The sequence below is a fragment of the Rhipicephalus microplus genome, chromosome X (genome assembly GCF_043290135.1).
Source record: "Rhipicephalus microplus isolate Deutch F79 chromosome X, USDA_Rmic, whole genome shotgun sequence".
NCBI lineage: Eukaryota > Metazoa > Arthropoda > Arachnida > Ixodida > Ixodidae > Rhipicephalus > Rhipicephalus microplus.
The window spans coordinates 65,352,705-65,376,813 of NC_134710.1; the positions used below are offsets into that span (position 1 = coordinate 65,352,705).

General features: G+C 41.5%; 1 protein-coding gene across 1 annotated transcript in view; it reads left to right on the plus strand.

The window, feature by feature from the left end:
- LOC119176648 (ionotropic receptor 25a) overlaps positions 1-24,109 on the plus strand; it is a 70,349-nt gene that overhangs the window by 40,568 nt on the left and 5,672 nt on the right. The window contains exons 13-17 of the mRNA XM_075877031.1: positions 2,310-2,449; positions 9,572-9,821; positions 13,114-13,313; positions 17,699-17,831; positions 22,290-22,417. Of these exons, the coding sequence (XP_075733146.1) occupies positions 2,310-2,449; positions 9,572-9,821; positions 13,114-13,313; positions 17,699-17,831; positions 22,290-22,417 (851 nt within the window). The remainder of the gene's footprint in view (positions 1-2,309; positions 2,450-9,571; positions 9,822-13,113; positions 13,314-17,698; positions 17,832-22,289; positions 22,418-24,109) is intronic.

Here is a 24,109-nt window from a genome sequence, read left to right on the forward strand (position 1 = left end):
ACACTGCTGCTACTGGAATATACAGTGACAAAGGTGGTTTAGTCATGTCATTATCATATGTCAGCTTATATAGTAGTGATTACGCAGCTGTGATGGTGCTTATTTATTCTATTAATCCCATCACGACAGAGAAGGTATCTTCGTCAGATATGCACAGCACACAGACAGTGGTGTACAAGTTGTAAATCTATTATAAATACGCTTGTTTACTATTTGAAACCCATGTTTTCCTCATATAAATGAGAGTTTACTGCAAAAATTTCCCCTTCTAACATTTTAGATAATTTTTAAAAAGTATTTGTACAAAATACAGCCCTATGTGGATACGATGACTGAAAAAAAAAAGAAAATGAAGTGTGCTTGAGCTTCGCCTTCAAGAGCAGATCATGGTAGCATATTCGGGCCTCACACGCTCATCTTCTTAAATGCAAGCCTGCTTCAGTTCTCGGTGCACGCCTCAACCACGCCGTCAGGAAAAACGAAATACTGTGCGCGTAAGATTGGCCGTTTCAAAGTATATGATTGAATGCCTACTGGAAACACAGTCGTTAAGTGTCCACTACGTCATATTTAATCCTTTTGCGAATTAGTGAAGCGTCCACTATTTGTCTGTGGAGCAACGCACAAACCTACGCAGTTGTTCACTTTGTTGATAGTTCTCCTGCTGCTTATGATTAAGTGTGTCTGAGCACATTATAATATGTGGGCCTTTAAAATATTCTCTCTTTGCTCAAATCATATGTTTTCACTTTCACAACATATATGGTAGATATACGGCGCACAGTGTGGTGTGACTATACCTAAGGAAGTTAAAATCTTGACTCATTAAAATTAGAAATCTCTATGGGCATCCAGTATGCATTCATTTATTATTTGTAAGATTGAAACGCTTGACAATAGCTTGATGAATACTCTTAAGACGTAAACAGATTTAAGTGTATAGGTAAGTTTGAGATTCTTCAAAAGACGGTGAACAAGTTTGGTAGTTGTAACTGCTGCTTGTAAAGCAGGTTCTGAAGACAGTGGCAGGTGACAAATCTTCTCAATTGCTATTGTGGACTATTCAGAGTGGCATATACTTTGCCACGCCTTGCATTACTGAGTTTTCAATCGAATTGTAATAAGTGGGAATGATTTTTTTCGCCCTTTAACATTTGCATAAAAATATTTTTACAGTTGTGTAGGCACAACATTGGTGAAAGTTTCATTTACAAAAGCCTTCACTTAGAAATCAGGTAAATAATTTATAAGTGGGTAATGAAGTGTTCCTTTAGTAATGGGAGCAATAGACAGCCTTAGTACCACTTCCTTATTGTTGGCGTAGAGACTCTGGCGTTAAATGTCGGTAGCACATAATTGGTCAGCGGGTGTTTTTCATTTGGTTTAAAATTGCTTATACAGTATGCTTGTACAAAGAATAAATATTAATCAACCTATAAAATACAAGTATATTCAAATAATTATAAAATCGTTTTTTTTTATTTTTGTACCATGATGTTTTTCAATAAAAGTTTAATGCGCACTCTTACCACTAAAACTTTCGATTCATCGAATTCTAAAAAACAAATTGTTGGATTTCAGTTGACTGCCAAAACATGTATTTCAGCAAACCATTATTTCTGCAAACCACGACTGCATAGTTTCCTTGAGTTTCAAGCTCAGACGTGAAGGCACAGGGAAAGATTTTTTGTTTTTTTGCTAAATTCATCTTCTGAAACTTTAGCTGTAAGCTGAACATGGCATAAATCATTGTAAAAAACAGCATGAATCAGCTCCGCACAGAAGTTGGGCACATACATGGGGATGTTTGTACACTGTAAGCATTTTTTTTTGCTTGGTACTCTCGTATTATTTCTAATTCATTCAAAGAAATGGAACCAGCAACTACAGTAAAACAAAAACCTCAAGCACACATACATTTTATGTACAAACCATTTTCTTAACTACTAAAGGAGCCGTACAAAAAGGACAAATTTACATAATGCTGACACTCACCAGACTCATTTAATACAGCCACAACACCTAACATGCCTGTTGACCTTTCAAATCAAATATGTATTGTGGTTCATTACACAGCGCAACTTTGCCTGCTTTTAATAGTAACAGATTCCCTACAAGCTGGTGGCTTGTCATATCACACCGTTCATCACTGAATTTCGTAGATTTTTGTGGTACAGTCCATTCATGTTTTTGCAATGCTAGATGTTTACATAGGCCAGTTGGAAAATCTGTTGACAGCAGTGAACATATTATGCAGCTTCGAAATCAGCAGAATATTTTTTCTTATTTAAGTGTCCTATTCTTCGCAGCTTCCTCATGTACCTTTTCGATCGGCTGAGTCCATACAGCTACCGAAACAACAAGGAGAAATACAAGGACGATGAGGAGAAACGTGACTTCAACCTGAAGGAGTGCCTCTGGTTCTGCATGACGTCATTGACACCTCAGGGTTAGTGCATGAAAAGCATGTTCAGCCCCAAGCTGTCCTATGGTTCACCTGGAAGTGTATATGTGCCTACCAGCAAGCAAATGTGCCTCCTTGAGGTTTCTTACTGTTCTATTTGTTTTTCGGCGATTACTAAGCCTTTAGTCATGTTCCCCTACTCAATAAGTACCGATTTGCCTGGCATAAATCAAATCAGATAAAATACTCTCACCCGCCCCACTCCACCCTACTACATGGTAACCAAGTTTTTCTATATCCTCGTATCTTTTTCAACTTGGTTTCTCTATCTCTTTCTTTCTCTCAGCACATTATTCCGAAACCTTTTTATATAATGGTGATTTTTCTGAAGCACTCTGTGCCTCCGCTGAACCACTCGTAGACATTGTTTCATTACATAGCCTAATACAACTAGTAAAAGAGCCTACAAGAATACACGAAGATATTCAATCAATTTTGGATCTCTTCATTATTAGTGACAGTGGTCTTGATCGTGCCCCGAGAGTGGACATATTCAAAGGTGTCTCAGACCACATGCTCGTGTGCTTAAATCTCGAAGTGAAATTCCTATCAAGGCTGGCGAAGAAAGAGTGTATTGTTCCGGTGTTTTCTCGTGCTAGCAATGTTGATATTTTGGATGTTTCAGATAGTTCTTTTTTTGTTCAACTCGTTTTACGAATCAGATGTCTGTACTGTTGAACATATGTGGTGCTTTTTAAAAACCTGGTTTTGACTTGTGTGAAAAAGTTTATCCCACACAAACGACACTTGCAGCGTACACACAATCCGTGGATGACGAAAGAGATTGCACGTCACCAACGTAAGTTGAACAAGGCGAAAAGGCAGTACAGGCGGTATCCATGCTCAGGTGGCTCAGATAAGATATTGGAGTTACGCGAACAACTGAAGAACAGCATTAAAAAGGCCAAAGATTTTTACGAACATGTTCGTCTTAAAAACTTTCTTAAAACTTCGCCAGAAATATTTTGGCAGCACATTTTGCCAAAGAAGAAAGATCCTCCTACTCTATCAATTGATGGTGCCCCTGTGACAGATAACGCAGTAATTTCCGAAGCTCTTAATGGTTATTTCGGCTCTGTGTTTGTCATTGACGATGGCCGCGCACCGGATTTCAGCAATTTTGATTATAGGGAACCTGTGGATAATGTGTCTATATCTGAAGAAGGCATACCAGCACTACTGCTAAAATTAGATGACAAGAAATTGCCAGGCATGGATGGTATACCAAATGCATTTTTATTTTTTTTTATTGATATGATATATAAGGAGATGTTGGCGCACCATTATGGCGCCGGCTACTCCTTAGCCGTTAATTGAAACTTGAACACGTATCTTGAAGCAAAAACATACAAAGCAGTGCATGGAAAATAGAAAACTCAGGCACAGATATGTAAAGACACACTTATACGTACATATCACAATGGTAAGTAAATGTTTGAAAGTCATTGTAAGAAGTCTCTGGAAACAACAAAACACAAACAACAAACACAAAACACAACAACAAAACAACAAAGCACACGTCTGGTCCTTATAAAGATGCATTCGCTCGTATGTACATAATAGTCGACACGTCATTCATTTCACAACACACACGTGATGGGCGTCACATGATACTGTATATAATAAGTACATGTGTTACAAATGAAAGCTTGTTCTTTGTTAATACTTGTCAGCAATCCCGCTGTCTTGTAAAAAACGTGTTAATGCTCTTAAAGCGTGGGACTGTAAAACTCCAGTTGGCCACGGGCCCAGAAGTTTTTTCATGCTAAATGGTCTGTGGTCCAATGCGAACAGTTCGCTTTTAAGACGGCGTCTTGGCGCGTCATGATGTGGACAGTCTATGAGAAGGTGACAAACGTCTTCATCTACAAATCCACAAACGCATTCGGGAGTTTCAGCTCTGCCGATTCTGTGCAAAAAATGTTTTGTGTATGCGGTACCTAGCCTCAATCGGTGAATTAGAGTTTCCATCCTTCTATCTAATGCCAGCGTAAATTTGAATTCAATAAATGGATCGATGTGATATAAATCGCAGCTCTTTGTACTTTGGTCAAACCAAGCAGTTTTGCTCATTCTGAAAGTTGTATTCTTTATAATACTACGCAATTCATTTTTCGAAATCGGTAAAGAAACAGTAACGTCTTTACGATGTGCTTGTCGTGCTGCTTCATCGGCAGCTGTGTTTCCAGGAATGTTGCAGTGGCCAGGTATCCACTGGAATTCGATCTCATGTTGCGCCTTCTTTGCTTTAGTGAGCTCCTTCAGCGTTTCGTATGTCATACTATCACTTATTACTGTCCTGTTTGTACTGGAAAGTGATCTTAATGCGGCCTGTGAGTCACTGAAAAGTACCCATTTTCTAGCGTCTGCTACCGAGTTTATAAACTTTAGAGCATACAGAATAGCGAAGAGCTCAGATGTTGTAGATGACGTCGTGCGGCATAATTTAAACGATTCCTGAATATTGAGCTGTGGTATGATAAATGCCGATGTTGAAGACGTTGTAGTACTTGAGCCATCTGTGTAAATATGTATGTACCCTGGATACCGCATGTGTATCTGATAAAGCGCTAGTTGTTGAGCAGCTTGGATGAACATGTCTCTCTTTCTAATAATGCCATCCACTGAGAATTCAATGCTTGGTATAACAAGCACCCATGGAGGATAGTCCATTTCAGAGTTCCAAAATTCATGGCTGGGTAATATATGTACATTACTCTGGACTTCGTTATGAGCATTGCTTTTATCTCTTAGTAAAATATCCAGCGCCAATGGGTGGTCCCTGTGTTGCGTCTGTAAGCGAAAAAAATGGCGGCATGTTTCAATTGTTCTCATGACTGGAAAGGGTGGTTGTCGAGTCTCTGCTATGACAAGGCCGCTGGAAGTCGCTCGTGGAACACCTATGCAGACGCGCAGTCCCCTAGCTAATAGTCTTTGAAGTCGCTCCTCTGAAGTGCGGGAAAGGCCGTGTAACACTGCTGCAGAATATGCAACTTTTTGTCGTATTAAAGCATTGTGAACAGCGAGCATGGATGATGCAGATCCGCCCCATGATGTGCCAGCAATTCTGCGGAGTATATTCACTAGTGTATTCACCTCGTTTTCGAGTTTCTTTATGTGAGGTGCCCATGATAGCTGCCTATCAAGTATTACTCCGAGAAATCGATGCTGTGTCACAATCATTAGTGGTTCTTCTTCTAAATTGAGATTGAGGTTCTTTAACTTCTTACAGGTTAAGGGCAATACAGCTGTCTTTGCGTGCGATAGAATCATTCCTCTTTCTTTTAAAAAGTTGTTGACAATATTTATTCCGTCTTGCAATGCAATCTGAATTAACCGTATGTCCGTGCCAGATGCCCAAATGCACACGTCATCTGCATATAAGGAGTATTTCAACCTGGAAGGCAGTCCTTTAGCTAAATCAGCCATAACACAGTTGAAAAGAAAAGGGCTGAGTACGCTTCCTTGTGGCACTCCCTGTCTGACGTCGTGTTCTGCACTTTTTCCTTCGCTTGTCTGAATGAATATTTTACGACCTGATAAAAATTTGGATACCCACCGCAAAGACCTGCCGGACAGTCCGTGTTCCAACATACTCAGCAGAACATGAGTGTGACTGACAGTGTCAAATGCCCTTTTGATGTCCAAGAACACTGCGACCGTCAAACTACCACAGGCGCGTTCATGCTCCACATACGTTACTAGGTCCAGTATTGCATCCATTGTGCATCTCTGTTTCCTAAATCCTGTCAAGTAGTTGGAGAATACACCAGTTCTGTTGCACCACCATTGAAGTCGCGCATCAATCATTTTTTCCATTACCTTACATAAACAGCTTGTCAGACTGATTGGACGGAAGGATTCAAGGTTCAAGGGTGTCTTAGCCGGTTTTAAGATCGGAATGATGCGAGCAGACTTCCAAGACTCGGGTACAATTTCTTGCGTCCATAGATTATTGTAAATATCTAAGAGAATAGTTGTGCCTGTGGGCCCAAGGTTCTTTAGCATATTGTACGTAATGCCGTCCGGTCCAGAGGCCGATTTTTGACGACATGATGCTATAGCACAATGCAGCTCCCTTAACGTAAATACAGGGTCTAGCTGAGGATGCTGGGCCCAAAAGCAAGCGTTAATTTTCTGACTGGCTAATGCAACAGAATTATCAAATAAGGCACATTGTGATGCGGCGGGCCTACTGATAAGTTGACAAAATTCATCTGCTACCACAGCTTCCGGTTTGTCCAAAGCTACAGCAAGAGCACGAAATGGGAAGCTCTGTGATACAGGGCCACTAAGTGCTCGAATTACAAGCCAAATTCTTGGAACAGGTGTGTGGGGGGAGAGAGTGCCACAGAAATCACGCCAGCGTCGTTTACCTAAATTTTCTAGCCGTCTGCGCATTACACTGTGGATTTTCTGTGCATTTTTGTATGCTTCTAAACTTCCGCTGCGTCGATATGCCCTTTCTGAACGTCGTCTGATGGCTCTTAGATGTTCATACTCTCCATCGACTGCAGCATAGTCTTTTGGAATCGGGACTTTCTTTGTACATTTATTCGCATTATCTTGCAGAAATTCAGTAAACCTTTCAACTGTCGTGAGTTCACTATTTTGGTTTGTTATGTGGTGCCGAAAAGCTTTCCAGTTCGTCAATTTGCTGTAGCGTCTGGTGTCGTCTTTTCGCAAGAATGCATTTTTAAAGCGACATGCTGAATGGTGTTCTAAATATCTATGTCTGTTGTTCAAGTAATCCATGTCTAATGCGGATCTTCCATGCGACTGGAAGTACGCGAAAATCACGCCAATTCTTAAAACAAACGCGCCATCAACTCCGTCATTGTATAGAACAATTTCCTTATTATGCACATGCGCGAAGGAACTAGAGCACATAATTTTTAAACATATACCCAGTTTCCTTGAAAACAAAGGCTTAATTGGTTCCTTCCTGCATGGCTTTCGCCGTGGTTACTCTACAGTGACCCAGCTCATCGAAACTGTCCACGACTTAGAAGCAGCCCTAGACAGACATAACCAGGTCGACAATTATATTTCTTGACTTCGAAAAGGCATTCGGCCGAGTCTCACGCCGAAAATTATTATTGAAGTTTTTATTGAACTAATACTCAGGAACATCATAGTATTTGCTTGGATAGAAGCCTACGTCTGATGTAGACGACAAGTCGTGGCCATTGATAACGAAACTTCGCGTGCCATTCCAGTCATTTCGGGAATCTCGCAAGGCTCTATTCTTGGTTCTTTATTTTTTTTGTATACAGCAATGACATCGTTCAGAACATGCCCGTTAAAATAAGGCTCTTTACTGATGATTGTAATATATACCGTGAAATTACCACGCTTAACGACCAGATAACAAGAAATATATCTTTTGACCTAATTCAAACATGTTGCACAGACTGGCAAATGACCACCAATAAAAAGAAAACTGTCGCAATGACAATTAGTCGCAAAAAGCACCCTATAACGTTTTCTTACTGTTTTTACAATGAACCTCTGGAAGTAGCAACTAACGGTAAGTATCCGGGAGTTATCATTTCTCACGATCTTAAATGGAATGACCACATTGACTAAGTACCTAGAAAGGTGATGAAAAAACCAGAATACTTAAGGAGGCGCTTGAGCAAGTCCTCTCCAGAAGGTAAATTATTACCCTATAAAAGATTTATTCGGCCACTCCTGAGATATTGTGTCGCTGTTTGGGATCCATACACAAAAAGAAACATTTCAGTATTGTAAAAAATACAGAGGAAATCAGTTAGGTTCATCTTTAATTAATAAAGCTGGGAGGCATCAGTCACATCTCTTCTAGAAACGGCTGCGCTGGAAAAATTAGCAAATCGCCGACACCATGAACAAATCAAACTATTTTACCTTATTTATTATGGACATTTGGGTATCAAAAAGGATGCATATCTAAAAGACTCCCACCGGCGGCCTACACGATCCCTTCATAATAAAAAAAGTAACCGAGTTCTCTACTCCCACCAACATTTTCCAGTATTCTTTTTCCCGAGAACTGCAACCAATTGGAATTTCCTTCCCTCAGCTGTGGTGCAATGCCCGTCGCTATCATCTTATCTACAGTCCCTTCAATCCATGAAACATAGCTCTGACATACTTTTACATGAACCCTCACGCTTTTTTTCTTTCATATATTTACGTATTCATGTTTTCACTGCTTATTTAAATATCTTGCTGCTTTGCTTGTATGAATTTGTTGTACTCTTCTTCTTTTGTTGGTATTATTGCCACAATGCTTCATATGTGTTCATTGTAACCTTTTTTTTTGTATTCACTTGTACCCACTCCGGCCTAAGGTCTGAAGATCAGACCAGCAGTTATGTAATAAATAAATAATAAATAAAAATATACTATGTTGGCTGCTCATACATCTCCCTTAACTAAGTTACAATCAACCAAATTCATTTCGTTAAATTTGGACACCACAGAGTCCATTTGGCATTTAGTTTCGATCATTTTCACACCATTAAAATTCATAATGATTCTTACAGCTTTGGCATAGCTGTAGTACTAACAATTATTAACTACAGATAAGATTAATAAAATATTTAAGATTCTTTTGAGGCTGTGAGGCCTTGACCAGTGTTGGCATACAAACAATTTTGCCAGTACAATACAGCGCAGTATTGTCTGCAGGGCGGAGCGTATAATCAACATTGCTGTGCTGAAAACATGATAAAGTTTGTGCCGGACTTGTTCTCCTTCCTTGAGCACTAAACAGTAGAAAATTCCTGGATATAGCTGAACCAAGTGAATTTCACTTATAAAAAAATCGCTGTCATTTTGAATCATACTTATTTTGTCCCCTATGCACCTTGTTAATGAATTGAGCATTCCTGGGCACTGCCATAATTTTCTCTGGGTTGTTGGTATATGCGTGACTCTGCAGAAATGCCCTGCTGAGGCTGCGACGTTGGCGTATTGTACTCTTATAAAACATTGCAAAGGGAGGAGGTCCTCCGTTTTCATTTAAACGGTCCATACAGGTTCAGTTCCAGGTGCCAGCTTCAAGTCATAATCCGGGGCACAACATGTCTACATCACGTTCCACATTAATTCACTGCGCAGGTGGTGGCGAGGCACCTCGCAACCTTTCTGGACGTCTGGTTGCAGCGACTTGGTGGTTGTTTGGCTTCATCATCATTGCATCCTACACGGCCAATCTGGCCGCCTTCCTGACTGTGTCGCGACTCGACTCACCCATTGAGTCTCTTGATGACCTCGCCAAGCAGTACAAGATCAAGTATGCGCCTCAAAAAGACACGTCTTCGATGACGTACTTCGAGCGCATGGCCTACATAGAGTCCAAGTTCTATGAGTAAGCAACATTTTTTAATGCAACTTAGTGCAGCAACACCCAGTGCTGAATGTCAAGGTAGAACTTTCCAGGACAGATGAAAGAGAGGGAATGGAATGAAGGGGTTATGTTGTCTTCATTGATTAAATACATTGCTATGCTTTGTTTAGAAGGCACTGGGTTCGGTATAGTTGGTACTGATCCATAACATATGTAAGCGCTGAAGACACATACGTAAGACGAGCGAAGGACACGGCACTTATGTCCTTCGCTCGTTTTACGGACGTGCCTCTGGCGCTGACATAAGATATGCTTTGCTGTTGTGGTGATTACTGGGAGTCCGCTCACCCAAGTCCAGCATACTATTGGCTTTGATCCATATACTGTCGTGATCACAAAGCAATAATTAGCCCCTTTAGGCACAAATTGTGGTGCCCTGTCATTAAATGTGCCACATTCATGCAATATAATTCCAAGACACTCAATATCACACTCTAAGAAAGAAAATTCAGTAATGTGTTCTTTTATAGGTGTGTCAGTAAGTAATTGTAGTTAGCATGTAATTAAATATTTAATCTACCTACAATCAGACAAGTTCTATTTTGACACAAAGAGAATGAAATCACGCGTTCTAAATGTGTGCACAATCAGTTTTTTGCAATTATGTGATAGCTGCGCTCATAGCACCAAACTGCACCAAAAAGATCAAACCTGCTACATCCTGCGACATTTCAGCAAAAACTTCATATTAGCGCCGATTATGCACCAGAACGTCATTTTTGGGGGCTTTGGGAAGCAAGCAATATGAGAGGAATTCAGCTTAACTATCTGACCAATTAAAATTTTGAGCTCATATGCACAATATTTTGCAGCCTTCTACTACCTGTTTGTGTTCTCTAACAACTTAAAGAAACAATACAGGCGCAGCCCATCTGACTATCGTGTGGTAGCTGAATGACTCCACAACTAACGAAACAGTCACACCCATGTTTTCAGCAGTGCTCTCAGATGTTCGGCTCATTGTCAGTCCAAGCTCATGACGTCAATGTAGAGCACGCCCAATGGTGCGGGCATCTGTGAATCTGGTTTTCACAAAGTGCTGCCTTCTGATGCTGTACAAAACCCTATTATGCATCCAGTGATAATTCCAGATGTTACTGTTTCCTGCCGCAAGTGAGAAGGATAGGGGCAGGGTGGCTGTAAGAAACCCCTGTCAAGCATTGCCAACAACACCAACTGCTAAATAAAATTTTCTATTGATTCAATAGCATTATAATAAATCGACTAAATATAGTTCGTAACTGTTTTAAAGTTAGAAGAAAGTAGTACTTGGCATTTATTGCCGGGAGCAGTAAGTGTATGTATCGCCGTCAGCAAGCTTAAAAGGAGTGCTCCGCAGCGTGTCCTGAAACAGTTTATTGGCGCTAGCGCCGCGCAGCTTTGGGTTCTGTTGCCGAGATGTTACTCATGCGAGCCAACATACCAACCAAGTATACCGAAGTATTATCTCGGCAACAACGTCCAATCCTTCGCGGCATTGTCGTCAAAGTATTCAAAGTCACGCATCAAAGCACTCGTATTAATTTAGTGTGCTAATGAATGTACTTAAAAATTGCACTACGTCTTTCTCTTTCTCATAAATATTGGTAGCACTATTCACTTTAGCTTGCTTCAACAAGAAGACATGAAGGTCAATTTTTTGTACTTATTGCTGCGGTGAGAATTTATCAGCAAATTAAATTCAACTGCGAAAAAGACCTGTAAAATCTTCTTGAGAAGACGCAGGATCTCAGCATGAGTATTCTGGTGTCTTGGTCGTGCTTCTCAACAGCGGCAGAAGTTCCGGTTAAAGAACGTGTCAAATGAAATACGAAGTTTTTCATTACCGCACATTTCGTTAAACACAGTGAATATTTTGTGTACAAGATAGCAACTAATTAATAAATGCTGTATTCAATCAACTTCCAATGAAACAGCAGCTCAACAATTTTCTTCATGAGGCACAACACCATTTACTTACTTTACCTTACAACATATACATTGTTTGAACTGAAAGTAGAAACTCATCAGCTTTTTTTATACGACAGTAAGAAAATAATATGGGAAAGATTTACGCAGCTTGCGATTATGTGCCGAGAATGCCTCATTTATTTACAAACATGAACTGTATTGCGAAAAAATGTGATGCGACCGATGATCACGGGACTGGAGAAACTGAAGGTTCGGTGTCAACAAATGACTATTTGATTGATTGAATAATTGATTGATTGATATGTGGGGTTTTACGTCCTAAAACCACCATACTAATATGAGAGACGCCGTAGTGGAGGGTTCCGGAGATTTCGACCTTCTGGGGTTCTTTTAATGTGCACCTGAATCTGAGCACATGGTAGGTAGGAACAAAGAGCAGGAAGTTAATTTCACCTTCTGGTTTTTTTTTATAGACATGCATTCATGTGTTAAAATATACATTTTCTTGAACTTGGTACAACTTTTAGATAATATAAACGCAAATATTTACGATTGCGAGTGTGGGCCTGGTAACGTGCTCCAGAAGACTCATTTTCTGCTCGAAAGGGGTTCTATCTGCTCCAAAAGCTGCGTCTAAATCATTAAACCAATCACACCACTATTTTGGTTGTATTCATTTCAAGAAAAGAAATACTATGCTCTTGATGCTGAAATGTGACACGTCAGATGATTTGTTGAACATCATAGAGCCTTCAAAGCAATCACCCACAGTCCTGTATAGCTCGCTGAGGTTAAGTGATGGCATACCAATCATGTGGAAAGTGCAATTCTTTTATTGAGGAATGCATTTTGGTCTCTTTTAGCCACACTATCGGAGCACTTGCATAAACAAATTACGTACACTAACGAAGCCACCATTACTGAAGGCGCTGGTACTAATGGCCTGGCATATGTTGTTGCATGCGCTATCATTAAGAAAAAAAAACTTTGTTTTATTTTTCTCACAGGTGTTGGTCAATTTTGATAAAAATAGCTTGCCCATTACTTGCTCATATGATAATGTATTGTGTTTTATATTTAATACACTACTGTATGATTTTTGAGTGCATGATAAGCCCTCATGTATTAATGGCAGTAGTCAAGAATGAGCGAATGTTTTATGTGCATGATTATAGTATATTTTTTTTTGTTCCTACTGGTGTCCCCAATTTCATCTGCTCTGTTGTATATTGCTTTGAGACATGTTCCGATTTTATGTGGCGCAACATGTTAAGCATGTTGCACCACATCAGTGTTACCACTTAATCTGTTTTTCTTCTCACTCTATGTTTTGGTTTTACAGCATCTGGAAGAACATGTCCTTAGATGATACCCTGAGTGACGAGGAGAGAGCAAAGCTGGCTGTATGGGATTACCCCGTGAGTGACAAATACACCAAGATATGGTGGACCATGCAAGAAGCCAACATGCCCATAGAATTTGAGGAAGGTGTGCGAAGGGTAAAAGAGTCTAAGGGCTCGCAGGAAGGATTCGCCTTCATCGGTGAGTCACCACTAAGTCAGATTAGTGAGCTTCAATCGTCTTTCTTATGGATGCACAGCTTGCTATTGTAGCAAAACAAATATGAAGACCTGTAGCTAAAAACGAGCCAAAAGGCAGGTTTGGTCCAGTCAGTCATTGGTTCAGCCAGTCATCATCACTAGCCTGACTACGCGAACTGCTGGACAAAAGTCTCTCCCATGTTCCACCAGTCATCTCGGTCCTGTGCTTGCTGCTACTACTTTATAACCCCGGACTTCCTGATCTCATCTGCTCATCTAACTTCCCTTCTCCCCCTCACCTGCTTACCTTCTCTGGCAATTCAGTCAGTTACCCTTAATGAACAGTGATTATCCTGCCTACCCGCTACGTGCCCGAGTCACGTTCATTTCTGCTTCTTGATTTCAACTATAATACCCTTAACCCCGGTTTGTTCCCTAATCCACTCTGCTCTCTTCTTGTCTGTTAAAGTTACCCCCATCGTTTATCTTTCCATCGCTTGCTGCCTCATCCTCAATTTAAGCTGAACCCTCTTTGTAAGTCTGAAGGTTTCTGCTTCATAGGTAAGTAACGGCAAAATGCAGCTGTTCTACACCTTCCTCTTGGGTGTAGTGATGATCTACCAATCATGATTTAAGAATGCATGCCGAATGTACACCACTCAATCCTTATTCTTCTAGTTACTCTAGTCTCGTGGTTTGGCTTTGCGGTTACTACCTGTTTCAAGTAGAAGCAGTCTTTTACAACTTCAAGTGTAGATTAATTTTAGGACCTACATTTCTGTTCTCCCCGTCTAAATCAGTAATCATGAGTTGCAATTTGTCCCCTGAGTTACTAAGCGACGCAATGTCATCGGCAAAGCACAGGTTACCAACGTACTCTCCATTAACTCTTATCCCCAGCTCTTCTTATTCCCCTGAAAAACTCCTGTAAGCAAGCGGAAAATAGCATTGGGGAGATAGTATCCTCTTGTCTTATACACCCTTTATTTGTATTTTGTCACTTTCTTTATAGAAAAATGTGGTGGCAGTTGATCCGGCCGCTGTTGATTTCTTCCAGGATATTTATGTATGCTTCGTTCGCGCCCTGATTTGGCAGTTTCTGCATGACTGCTGATACCCCAACAGAATCTAATGCCTTCTCGTAATCTATGAAGGCTGTGTATAGTGGTTGGGTGTACTGTGAGAATTTCTCTATCACCTGATTCATAGATAGAGAGTATGAATGTGGTTCATCCCAGAGAACTAAATGGAAGCTCAAAGGGTGTGGGACTTTTCAAATATTCCCCTCCCCCACAACAGCTTTGCTTATTGTCCAGGTGTAGCTTTAGCATGAACAAAAGAATGGTAATAGACCAAGGACCCCATTTCTCAGTTCGACGCAGCTGATATATGAAAAAAAGATATTGAAGCCAACCTCATGTCCCTGTGCTTTCCTTCGCTTCATTATGTTGTGGTTTTGAGGTGTAGATTTGCATAGAGGGTCACACTGGCATAGAGAGCTATACCTATCAAAAGATGCGTGTCTACACATTTTATCACTGCTTAAAACCCATGAAATTGTACCAGCACAGTCATTTGTTTGTAGATGGCACACTTCATTTTTTTTTAGACCAGGTTGGCAACTGAAAATTGAGAGAAAAAAATTACATACGTTTACACACTGTGTCTCTGTCTCGTTTCTTGGTATTTTCATGTCTTAATTATGAACGTCGAGCATCAAAGCTTTTAAAGGCGCTGACACAGGACGAGAAAAATGTGCACGGGGCAGAGCATTGTTTTAACCCATAGCAAGTCGATCTTGACGGGGTATAGCGTAGTGGGAATGAAAAGTTTGGCCGAAACGTCTGACTTTACTATTTATTAATTTTTTCGTGCGAACCTCAAACTATCTTTCATGTCATGATGAACTATTATAACAAAAGAAGCAGCAGAAGTTCAAAAGAGCACTTTGCTGTCACTGAAAATTATGAGATAACTCGACTATAAAAATACAAATCTTGCAGCTTTTTCATGACACAATGCCACCATTCTGAAGTCATCATAAAGAGGAGAGAACAAAGCTCTAGGTAGCCATAATGGTGCACTTCTCTAATGAAAACAAAAGACCAGCACCCTAGCAAGGTTCGTTTTTTGAACGCTTATCTCCATTTCCTCCGACTTGTGTTTTCTCAGTTTTTATTTCACGGCTGAGCTGTTAAGCTTGTAAGTTAAGCCGTGCAGAGCCAACATAAAACTAACATAATCAGGAACTGGCACCGTGCTCTTTTTTCTATTTTCTTCAGATTTCGTTTCGCTCCCAGACAGCATGCGCCAATTTGTCCGCCTTTAGATGCAATAACTTTGACAGGCGAGAGGTCAGCTTTAGAGATTGAGAAAAAGATATAGTTAAATGAAGAAAATAAAGACAGGAAAAAGACACAGAGAGGAATAGAAATAACCACACAAAAAAGAGACAGAAAAAAAGAGTGAGAGAAGAGAGAGAGAGCAAGACAGAGTGAGACAGAGCGAATTGGGGGAAAATAAAGGGGACAGAGAGAGGGGAAGGAGAAAAGGAGGGAAAAAAAGAAATGGGAGAACAGCGAGAAAGAAATAAATAGCAAAAATTAACTGACAAAATTACAAAAAAAAAGAATGTTTCACATACTCGCCGTAATGACAAGTGGTGCTGACTAACGCTCCTTTTGAAGTGGATAGGGAAATGAGCGCCATCATAGCTTGGTGATTTAGAATAGGACAAGTTATTCGAAGGTCACAGGTTCGGTTCCTGCTGGTGGCAAGGTATCTTTTTCTCTTCCGTTTTTTTTTCTTTACATTTACATTACAATCACTTCTAATAGTGTCCTCTTTATTTTCCTTGGCATTATGGTATGTTAGTTTTCAGCAATAGTTCGTCCTGGGAAGAAACGATTGGATTATTTGTAAACGCTCAAGCCCAAACACACTTTTTTTTTCAATCAGCGTATTTTTGTCGCCCAACGGTGTGTCACAGTATCAGGATTTACTTATTTATTGTTCTATTTTCATTTCACTGTCTGTACACATTATTTTGCATTGTCAACCAGCCTTAAATAAAGATGGGGGCACCGTAATTGTCCAATAACTCAACCGCGCATATCTTTTAAGCAGAGTCACTTTGAAGCTCTTAATATTGTTCCTGCTGTGTAAAAATACGATCAACTAAAGCATTCTTCAGCACTTTGAAAAAAAAAAAGGTGCCCAAATAACACGGATTGTGGCAATGAAAAGATGAACCGCTCAGTTGTCGTAAGCGCAAAATTGCACATCGTGTTGCAGCAAGCAAAGCTAACTTTCTTGTAATGACGTTGCTGTGCACTCAGTCTCTACTGAGATGCTGATGCTTAGCTGTAGTTCACAGCAAAGCAGACAATGCACTCTCGTGCTCTGGAGAACTCACGCACCCCTTCTGAGCCTGCACCACCTTGTTCCGATGCGTGGCCGCACCGGACATCCTGGCGCTGCACGGAGCACGCTTGCGATAGCTGCGCCGTGTTCATGGTACCAAGAGTGGCCAACTGTGCACATGATTATCAGTAAAAAAATCCGGCATATCGTATTACAGTACTACAGGGTTTATATCAGGTGCGCCACGGTGTGCAACTTGAGGTCGACTCAAACCATCTGGGGTTCTTGAACATGCTTAGGTGCACGTTCAAGAACCCTTCATTCAAGTACACAGCTGTTTTCGCATGTTATTTCTATAGAAATGACGCCATCGGGGTTGGGATCCAGCTTTCCGCGTAGAATTCAGGAGCGCAACGGCCACTGTTCTACTGCGGCGGGTGATATTGGGCATGAAATGTTTCGTTCAGTTGTGAGTCTACCTTCACTTTTTGTTTTAAGCGCTTGTTTTTCACTGTTTTCCTGTCATTCTCTGGCACAGAAACATGGCCTCTTTTTTTTTTTTTTGGCACAAACGTAGTACTACAGCATTGTGCACAAGTACAGTGTTTGTATCTTTCAGGCACATTTTCTTTCAGTGTTTTCATCTTCCATGTAACAAACAATGGTGTATGCATTCTATGTACTGTTTATTTTCATTTCACTGTCAAAATTTCAGTTGTGGTACTTTCGAAATTCCCCACAGCGTCAGTGATTGGCAAAAACTGACCTTTCCTGGTTCAGCGCCTGCCTTGCAGCATTTCTTTTCCCACGACCAGCGTTACTTGAATGTAGGTCCTGGGAAGCTGGCTTTGAATGCTGTTATAGAAACTTACAGGACATCTTTTCAGGCAACCTTTAATGAATTCTGCCCTTTCAGCATTCACGGGCATTTGTGGTTTTTAACTTATAGCATGATTAAGTCAGGCACCGCTCGTGCACATTCTGCAGTCAAAAGTCACACGTGACTGTGCTCGTGTGTTGCAGCGGATTCGACCCGAGTTAAGTACGCCACAATGACTAACTGTGACCTCGTGTCTGTGGGCAGTGAATTCAGCAGAAAGCCGTTGGCACTGGCCGTTCAACAGAACTCACCCTTGAAGGACCAACTCTCCAGCGCGTACGTATGCATGTTGTCGCTTGTGTGTTAGTCAACACCTGTCATTCCACTGCTTTTAATTTTATTCATTACTGCAAAACACCGTCACTGCATCATGATGGTTATTTGTCTTGATCTTAATTCATTCTTTCAGTTTATAGGGCATTATTTCACATGGTGGTCATGAGAGCAAATAAGCATTGATACTATTGGCATAGTTGGTTCAAACTAAAAGAGAAATACATGCAACTGCTAAGGCTTTATTAGCACGCAACTGCTTTTTGCAGCTACAGCACTCAGCATGAATCTTAGGGGTTCATGCACTCAACAGCTTGGAAGGGTGAACTTACGAAAGAATGGAGTGCAGCAATATTCTGTTTTATTATATTCTGTCCAGCAAGCAGAGTGAAAAACATGGCAGAAACGGAAGGTTCACTGTTAAAGGGTGCACGTGTCACAACACTATCTGCACCACACTAAACGCCGGACAATGACACCATAGATACCGCAGATCCAGTACCAGAATTATTAGTAGAAGTATTCTTACCACTCCTTGGCCTGTGATTTAGCTCAGCATCTCCATTCAAATTTAAGCAACTCGCACAGTACGCAAACTGAACATAAATGTAAACAAATAGAGAAACGACAGTTTGGGGGCAATAGAACAGCAGCAAGAAACAGTTATATTAACGTATACGTCGTGCATTGCCCAAATAACACACCTCCTTATTAAAGAAGCACCGCGTGAGCATTATGCTGTCGCTGCAGCCGCCTTGCCCACTGAAGCTGGGCTGTGGCTGGGAGCCTTTTATATCTGATGCTGATGATGTCACAAAGTTGGGCTTGGCGAAGGTTTGCTGACCCGACTGATATTCATCGTAGATACTTGGGAACAACGCAGGCTCCATGGTTGGACCAGGGTAGTAATTTGGCAGAGGGACCAGAAAGGCGGACTGCATGCATCTGCGGTGATCGGTATGTTGGTTTGCGCCAGTTGACGCATTCCAAACCGCCGCGCTGTCCTGGCAATGTACCGGGGAATCCACAATGCTGACCATGATTTAGTTGATTAATATGTGGGGTTTAATGTCCCAAAACCACCATATAATTATGAGAGGCGCCGTAGTGGAGGGCTCCGGAAATTTTGACCACCTGGGGTTCTTTAACTTGTGCCCAAATGACGCGGGCCTACAGCATTTCCACCTCCATCGGAAATGCAGCCGCCGCCCAGAATTCGATCCCGTCACCTGCGGGTCAGCAGCCGAGTACCTTAGCCACTAGACCACCGCGGCGGTGCACGATGCTGACCAGAAAATGCACAATAAAGAAGCACTGCGTGAGCATTGGGTTGTCGTTGCCGCCGCCTTGCCCACACATAACCACTTAACTACATAACCCACATGCCCATACTTATACTATAATTCTACTATATAACTACATGCCCATATAGAGCCACTTAACTCCAGTGATTAAAAATTTTTATTATTTAACTTTTCTAATTACTGACTCAAACAATATTTAGCAATTTTAAGGCGCGCTTGTGGGTACAGAAGAAGTACAAAGGCATCGAGCAAATATAATTTTTGTCTGACGTTTTTAATTTTAGACACATTGCTCGAAACATTCAGTATACACGCATACACACATACATGTCTACATACGTACGTACATACATATCCATAGGGCTCCGTGTTTTCAGATAAATCCGAACAAATCCTATAAACACTCACTGGTAATTTTTTACAATTCAGATTTATTCGATAAGCTTTCATTTTATAAAGGTATTTTCAACATTGAAAGAGCACTTTCAAAGCTGACAGTCATCAATAGAAAGAATCACACTTACATCAGCGGCAGCAAACACGTAAAGTATGCTTGCGCCTATTACAACAGGCTTTAACGTTGTAAACACTAATAAACGTAGGTGCTTCCCCACATCAAACGTGCATTTCATGTGTTGACATGTTCTAGTGTTTAGGTATCATATCATCGAAGATACAGGAGTGTTGGGAATAACAATAATAGGTCATTTTATTTTTAATTAAGGAGATGAGAGAAGCTGGGTGAAAAAAGCTGAGAAGCAGCTTGACTATAGCGCCTGCTCAACTTAGAGGTACACTTTCGGGAGCTCACAGCAGGATACATCAACAGACTTATTAACAAGGTAAATAAACAAGAATTGGGAAAAGAAATAAAAAGATGAAAAAAACATGATTATCAGCAACACTGCAAAGCATTTCCATTGGAAATAAAATTGATAGGAAGACATTGCAACAACTTATAAATGCAAACGTAAACACCGAATTTCAGCTCCAATAAACGCCGAATGACCTCCAAAAAATAAACTCTAAAAAACACCCTCTGAATTTCAAGAAATATGAACTCCGAAAACCGAGCCTTATCTTCCGAGCCTTATCTATAAACAAAGTGGCTGTAATTATGACAGTTTAGAGCCCACTAATTATTACTAGCCTTATGACATCACAAACTGTTCATTGTAACAGAAGCTCATTACAATAAGTCTGCCCTGCTGTGTTTAGTTGCTTAGTCATCCCCCGCCCCAGAAAAAACTTACTGAAAGTTGGGGTTGCGAGAATAGGCTGGGAATAGCTTTGTGAAAGGTGTTGCAGGTCACAATACTTATGATGACTATCAAGAGATAACTGAAAAAATGTGGCAGAAGATAACTGAATATATCAGGCTTCTTTTTGCATTAAAGGCACATTTACACACCTCTTTGCAATAATTGCTCCATGGATAGCATGCAGCATACAAAGGGATCACAAAAATTGAAAATAGAAATAGAAAAGAGAGCGGGAAAGAGAAACAGCCTGTGTCAGTAGCTTCAATGCTTTTTTATGTGCTATTTGAAAATTATTCTGCTGAAATACCCACGTGCTCAAAAAAATAGTTTCTTCAGCACAGACGACGACAAGAAAGATCAAAAGTTTGCAGGAGCTTAAATTTAGAGAGTTGTCAAGTAAGCATGCAGTCGTTAACTTCTCACTGAAGCGCTGCAACATGATTTCCTCAGTGCACAGCTACATTACACAAGGCGAAGCTATCCGCAATGTACCTGCACAATTAAAAATGTCTGACACGAGTGGCACAGAAGCGACGCATTTGCTACAAGCATGACATGGCGTTTCTTTTCATTGCGATAGCGATAATATGCGCAGTCTCAGCTGGTTTTTTGCCGCCGCCGTCATTCGCCGTATATATATACATATCTCAGGGTGTCCCACATAACTTGAGCCAAGAATTTGAAAGTGAAAGGCACTTAGAAGGCGAATCGAACCAAAAGCATACTACTCACACTAGCCAGTAGGTACTCAGGCTACTTTTTTTATTTCTCATCCCTACTGAAACGTTCCGTATGCGATGTCCAATAATTCCGTATGTTTCCGTAATAATCTTACGGAAATATATGGAAATTATATAGGAAACATATGTATTTTTTACGGAAACATATGGAATTATTGGACTCGCATACGGAACGTTTCAGTAGGGATTCTACCAACTAATTAGTAATTCTTAATTACGTATTTTTAATTATGGACTGGAAACCCAAATATGAACACTTGGATGTACAGCACTTTCAGAACCCACCGACTAAATTGTTTCCTGTACGATACGTCTCGCACTGTTATTTTTTCCACGTTGTAAAGAAAGCCCGTGAAATGTGAAAAGAAGCTGTGTGACTGACCACGAGCAAACAGCTATAGTGCGGCTATGGGCTTTCTTTACAACATGAAAAGAATAACAACCCATAATTTAAAGAATTAGGAACTAATAATAATTAGTATAAGGAGAAATAAAAAATAGCCTGAGCACTTACAGGCGGGTAGTACGCGTTTGGTTCAATTTGCCACTGAAGTGTCTTTCATTTTCAAATTCCTGGCTCAATTTATGTGGGACACCCTGTATATGAAAAGTAAAGAAAGAAAAAAGCTTGTCACGATGCACCAACCCACACTTATCTCACATGCGTACTTTGTTCCGCGAATGGGGGGGGGGGCGAGGGGGGGCAGTTTAGATGTTTGTGCGTGCGTGCTTATCCTCCAGCGGGCAAAATAGTGGACCTTCGACTTTGAGCGGAACAATTGCATTTAGTTGCCGGGTGCACAAAGATCACTTTGCTCGCTGGACAGGCACTGTTTGCTAAAAGAGGTCGCTTTTCAAACACAGCGAGGTAACAACTGGAGCACTTATTTGTTCGCACTCATATCTCTGCCTGTGATTACGTTTGACGCCTCGTTTTCGTTTGAACAGTGCGTTAATTGTCGAGCGGTAAACGTTGTTAGTTCGCTTTCGTCCTGTGTATATTGTTTTTGTGCGTCATTTGTACGTGAGCAGCGCGCTGCACGTTTCGATCTGCTTGCCGTTCTTAGCGTTACATTCCAAGTTGTTGCTATCACATTCTTTGTTTTGCCTGTGCAGCGAAACTGTGATATCTTTTTTAACTTTTGATAATAACAGAATCCTTAAGTTGCTCAACCAACGTCGCCTGGAAGGTCTGAAGGAAACCTGGTGGAACAAGAACCCCGCCCGTGTTACTTGTGACGACAGCGAGCGTCAGAGTGATGGCATCAGTATCCGTAATATCGGTATGTACTTTAAAGCATGTTCAATGAGATTTAGTCTTGCTTTCTGTTTCAATAACAGAATAGCAGTGCAAAGCACGCAGCAGCTTCATGAAGCTCTGGCTGTCAGAGCTCGTTGCCACTACAGAACTATCCTACAGCGTAGGGTTTGAAGGTTTATGGCATAATAAAAAAAAATTAAATAGATGAGAAAACCAGTTTAGAGATTATTTACCTAACCAGATTGCATTTAAAACACTACAAAACACATTACGCCTAGGAAAACAAGTTGTTCTCATACTGCAAGTTCTACCTGCTCTACTTCCTTGAGACCAGTTCTTTTATTATACTGACTCCAAGTTTGCTAACTCGAGATGCTTGTATTGTTTGAGATTCCTGCACACGGAGCACTTCTGACCGATTACTGACGAGCGTTGCCTATAATGTATTAGATGCAAAGCGGCTCTTTGACTAGCCTGTGTAACGCTGTCCCTCCGTCTGCACCGCTCCCCTCACCACAGGTGTTGGAGCGGTGCCAAGTAGCTTACGCCCTCTCAGCAGTGCGCTGCGACATCTCTATCCCTCACCTGCCACGCACTCGCCGCGTGTCAGCTCTGTCTTGCTTCACCCTCTCTACCCCTCGCAACGCTCCAGCCCACTCCTCACGTGGGCATCATCTCACCCGCGCCACCTCTCTCCATCTGACGGCGAGGAGAAGCCGCGAGCCGGCCAGCGTCTTGAAAATCTCGCGGCGTCAACAATGTGGACAGCGCACCGCTGCTTGCCGCGCGCTCGCCGACAGAAGGGACGCCGTCGTGGCATGCTTCCCGCTAGTGTGCGCCTGCGTTTCCTGGCTGTCACCGGCGTTGCGAGGGTTACCGAAGCCGATCGCGTTCGTGATTGGCAACGTCAACACCGAGGACGCGCGAGCCAGGGAAGCCGAACGCAAGCGTCGGATGTGGGAGACCAGCGACACTGACGAGGTGCGAGTCAAGAACACCGATCGCGTTAGCAAATACAGACAGTGCGCGGGTAACACCGACGAGACGCGAGCCAAGGAAGCCGATCGCAAGCGTCTTCAACGCGTGCCGCCTCCCGTGTCTTTGCGTTTCAAGCAAACGTTTACTCCAGTAAACGCTACACAGTTTTGCTTCAAATCTTTCTTCCAGCACCTGCGTCGACGCCCGTTTCAACCGGGTCAAAACAGTGCATATTGCTGCTGCTTCGCATCCCATCATGGGTCCAAACGGAGAGATCATCCATAGTTTATTTCTGAGGAGGGCACGCTCCAAGCACACACATCGCTTCATTTTTCACTGGTGTGTCATCATCATCATCAGCCTGATTACGTCCACTGCAGGACAAAGGCCTATCCCATGTTCCGCCAGTTAACTCGGTCCTGTGCTTGCTGCTGCCAATTTATACCCGCAAACTTCTTAATCTCATCTGCCCACCTAACCTTCTGTCTCCCCCTAACCCTCTCGCCATCTCTGGGAATCCAGTTAGTCATCCTTAATGACCAGCGATTGTCCTGTCTACGCACGCTATATGCCCGGCCCATGTCCATTTCCTCTTCTTGATTTCAACTATTATATCCTTAACCCCTGTTGTTCCCTAATCAACTCTGCTCTCTTCTTGTCTCTTAAGGTTACACCTACCATTTTTCTTTCCATTGCTCACTGCGTCGTCCTCAGTTTAAGCTGAACCCTCTTTGTA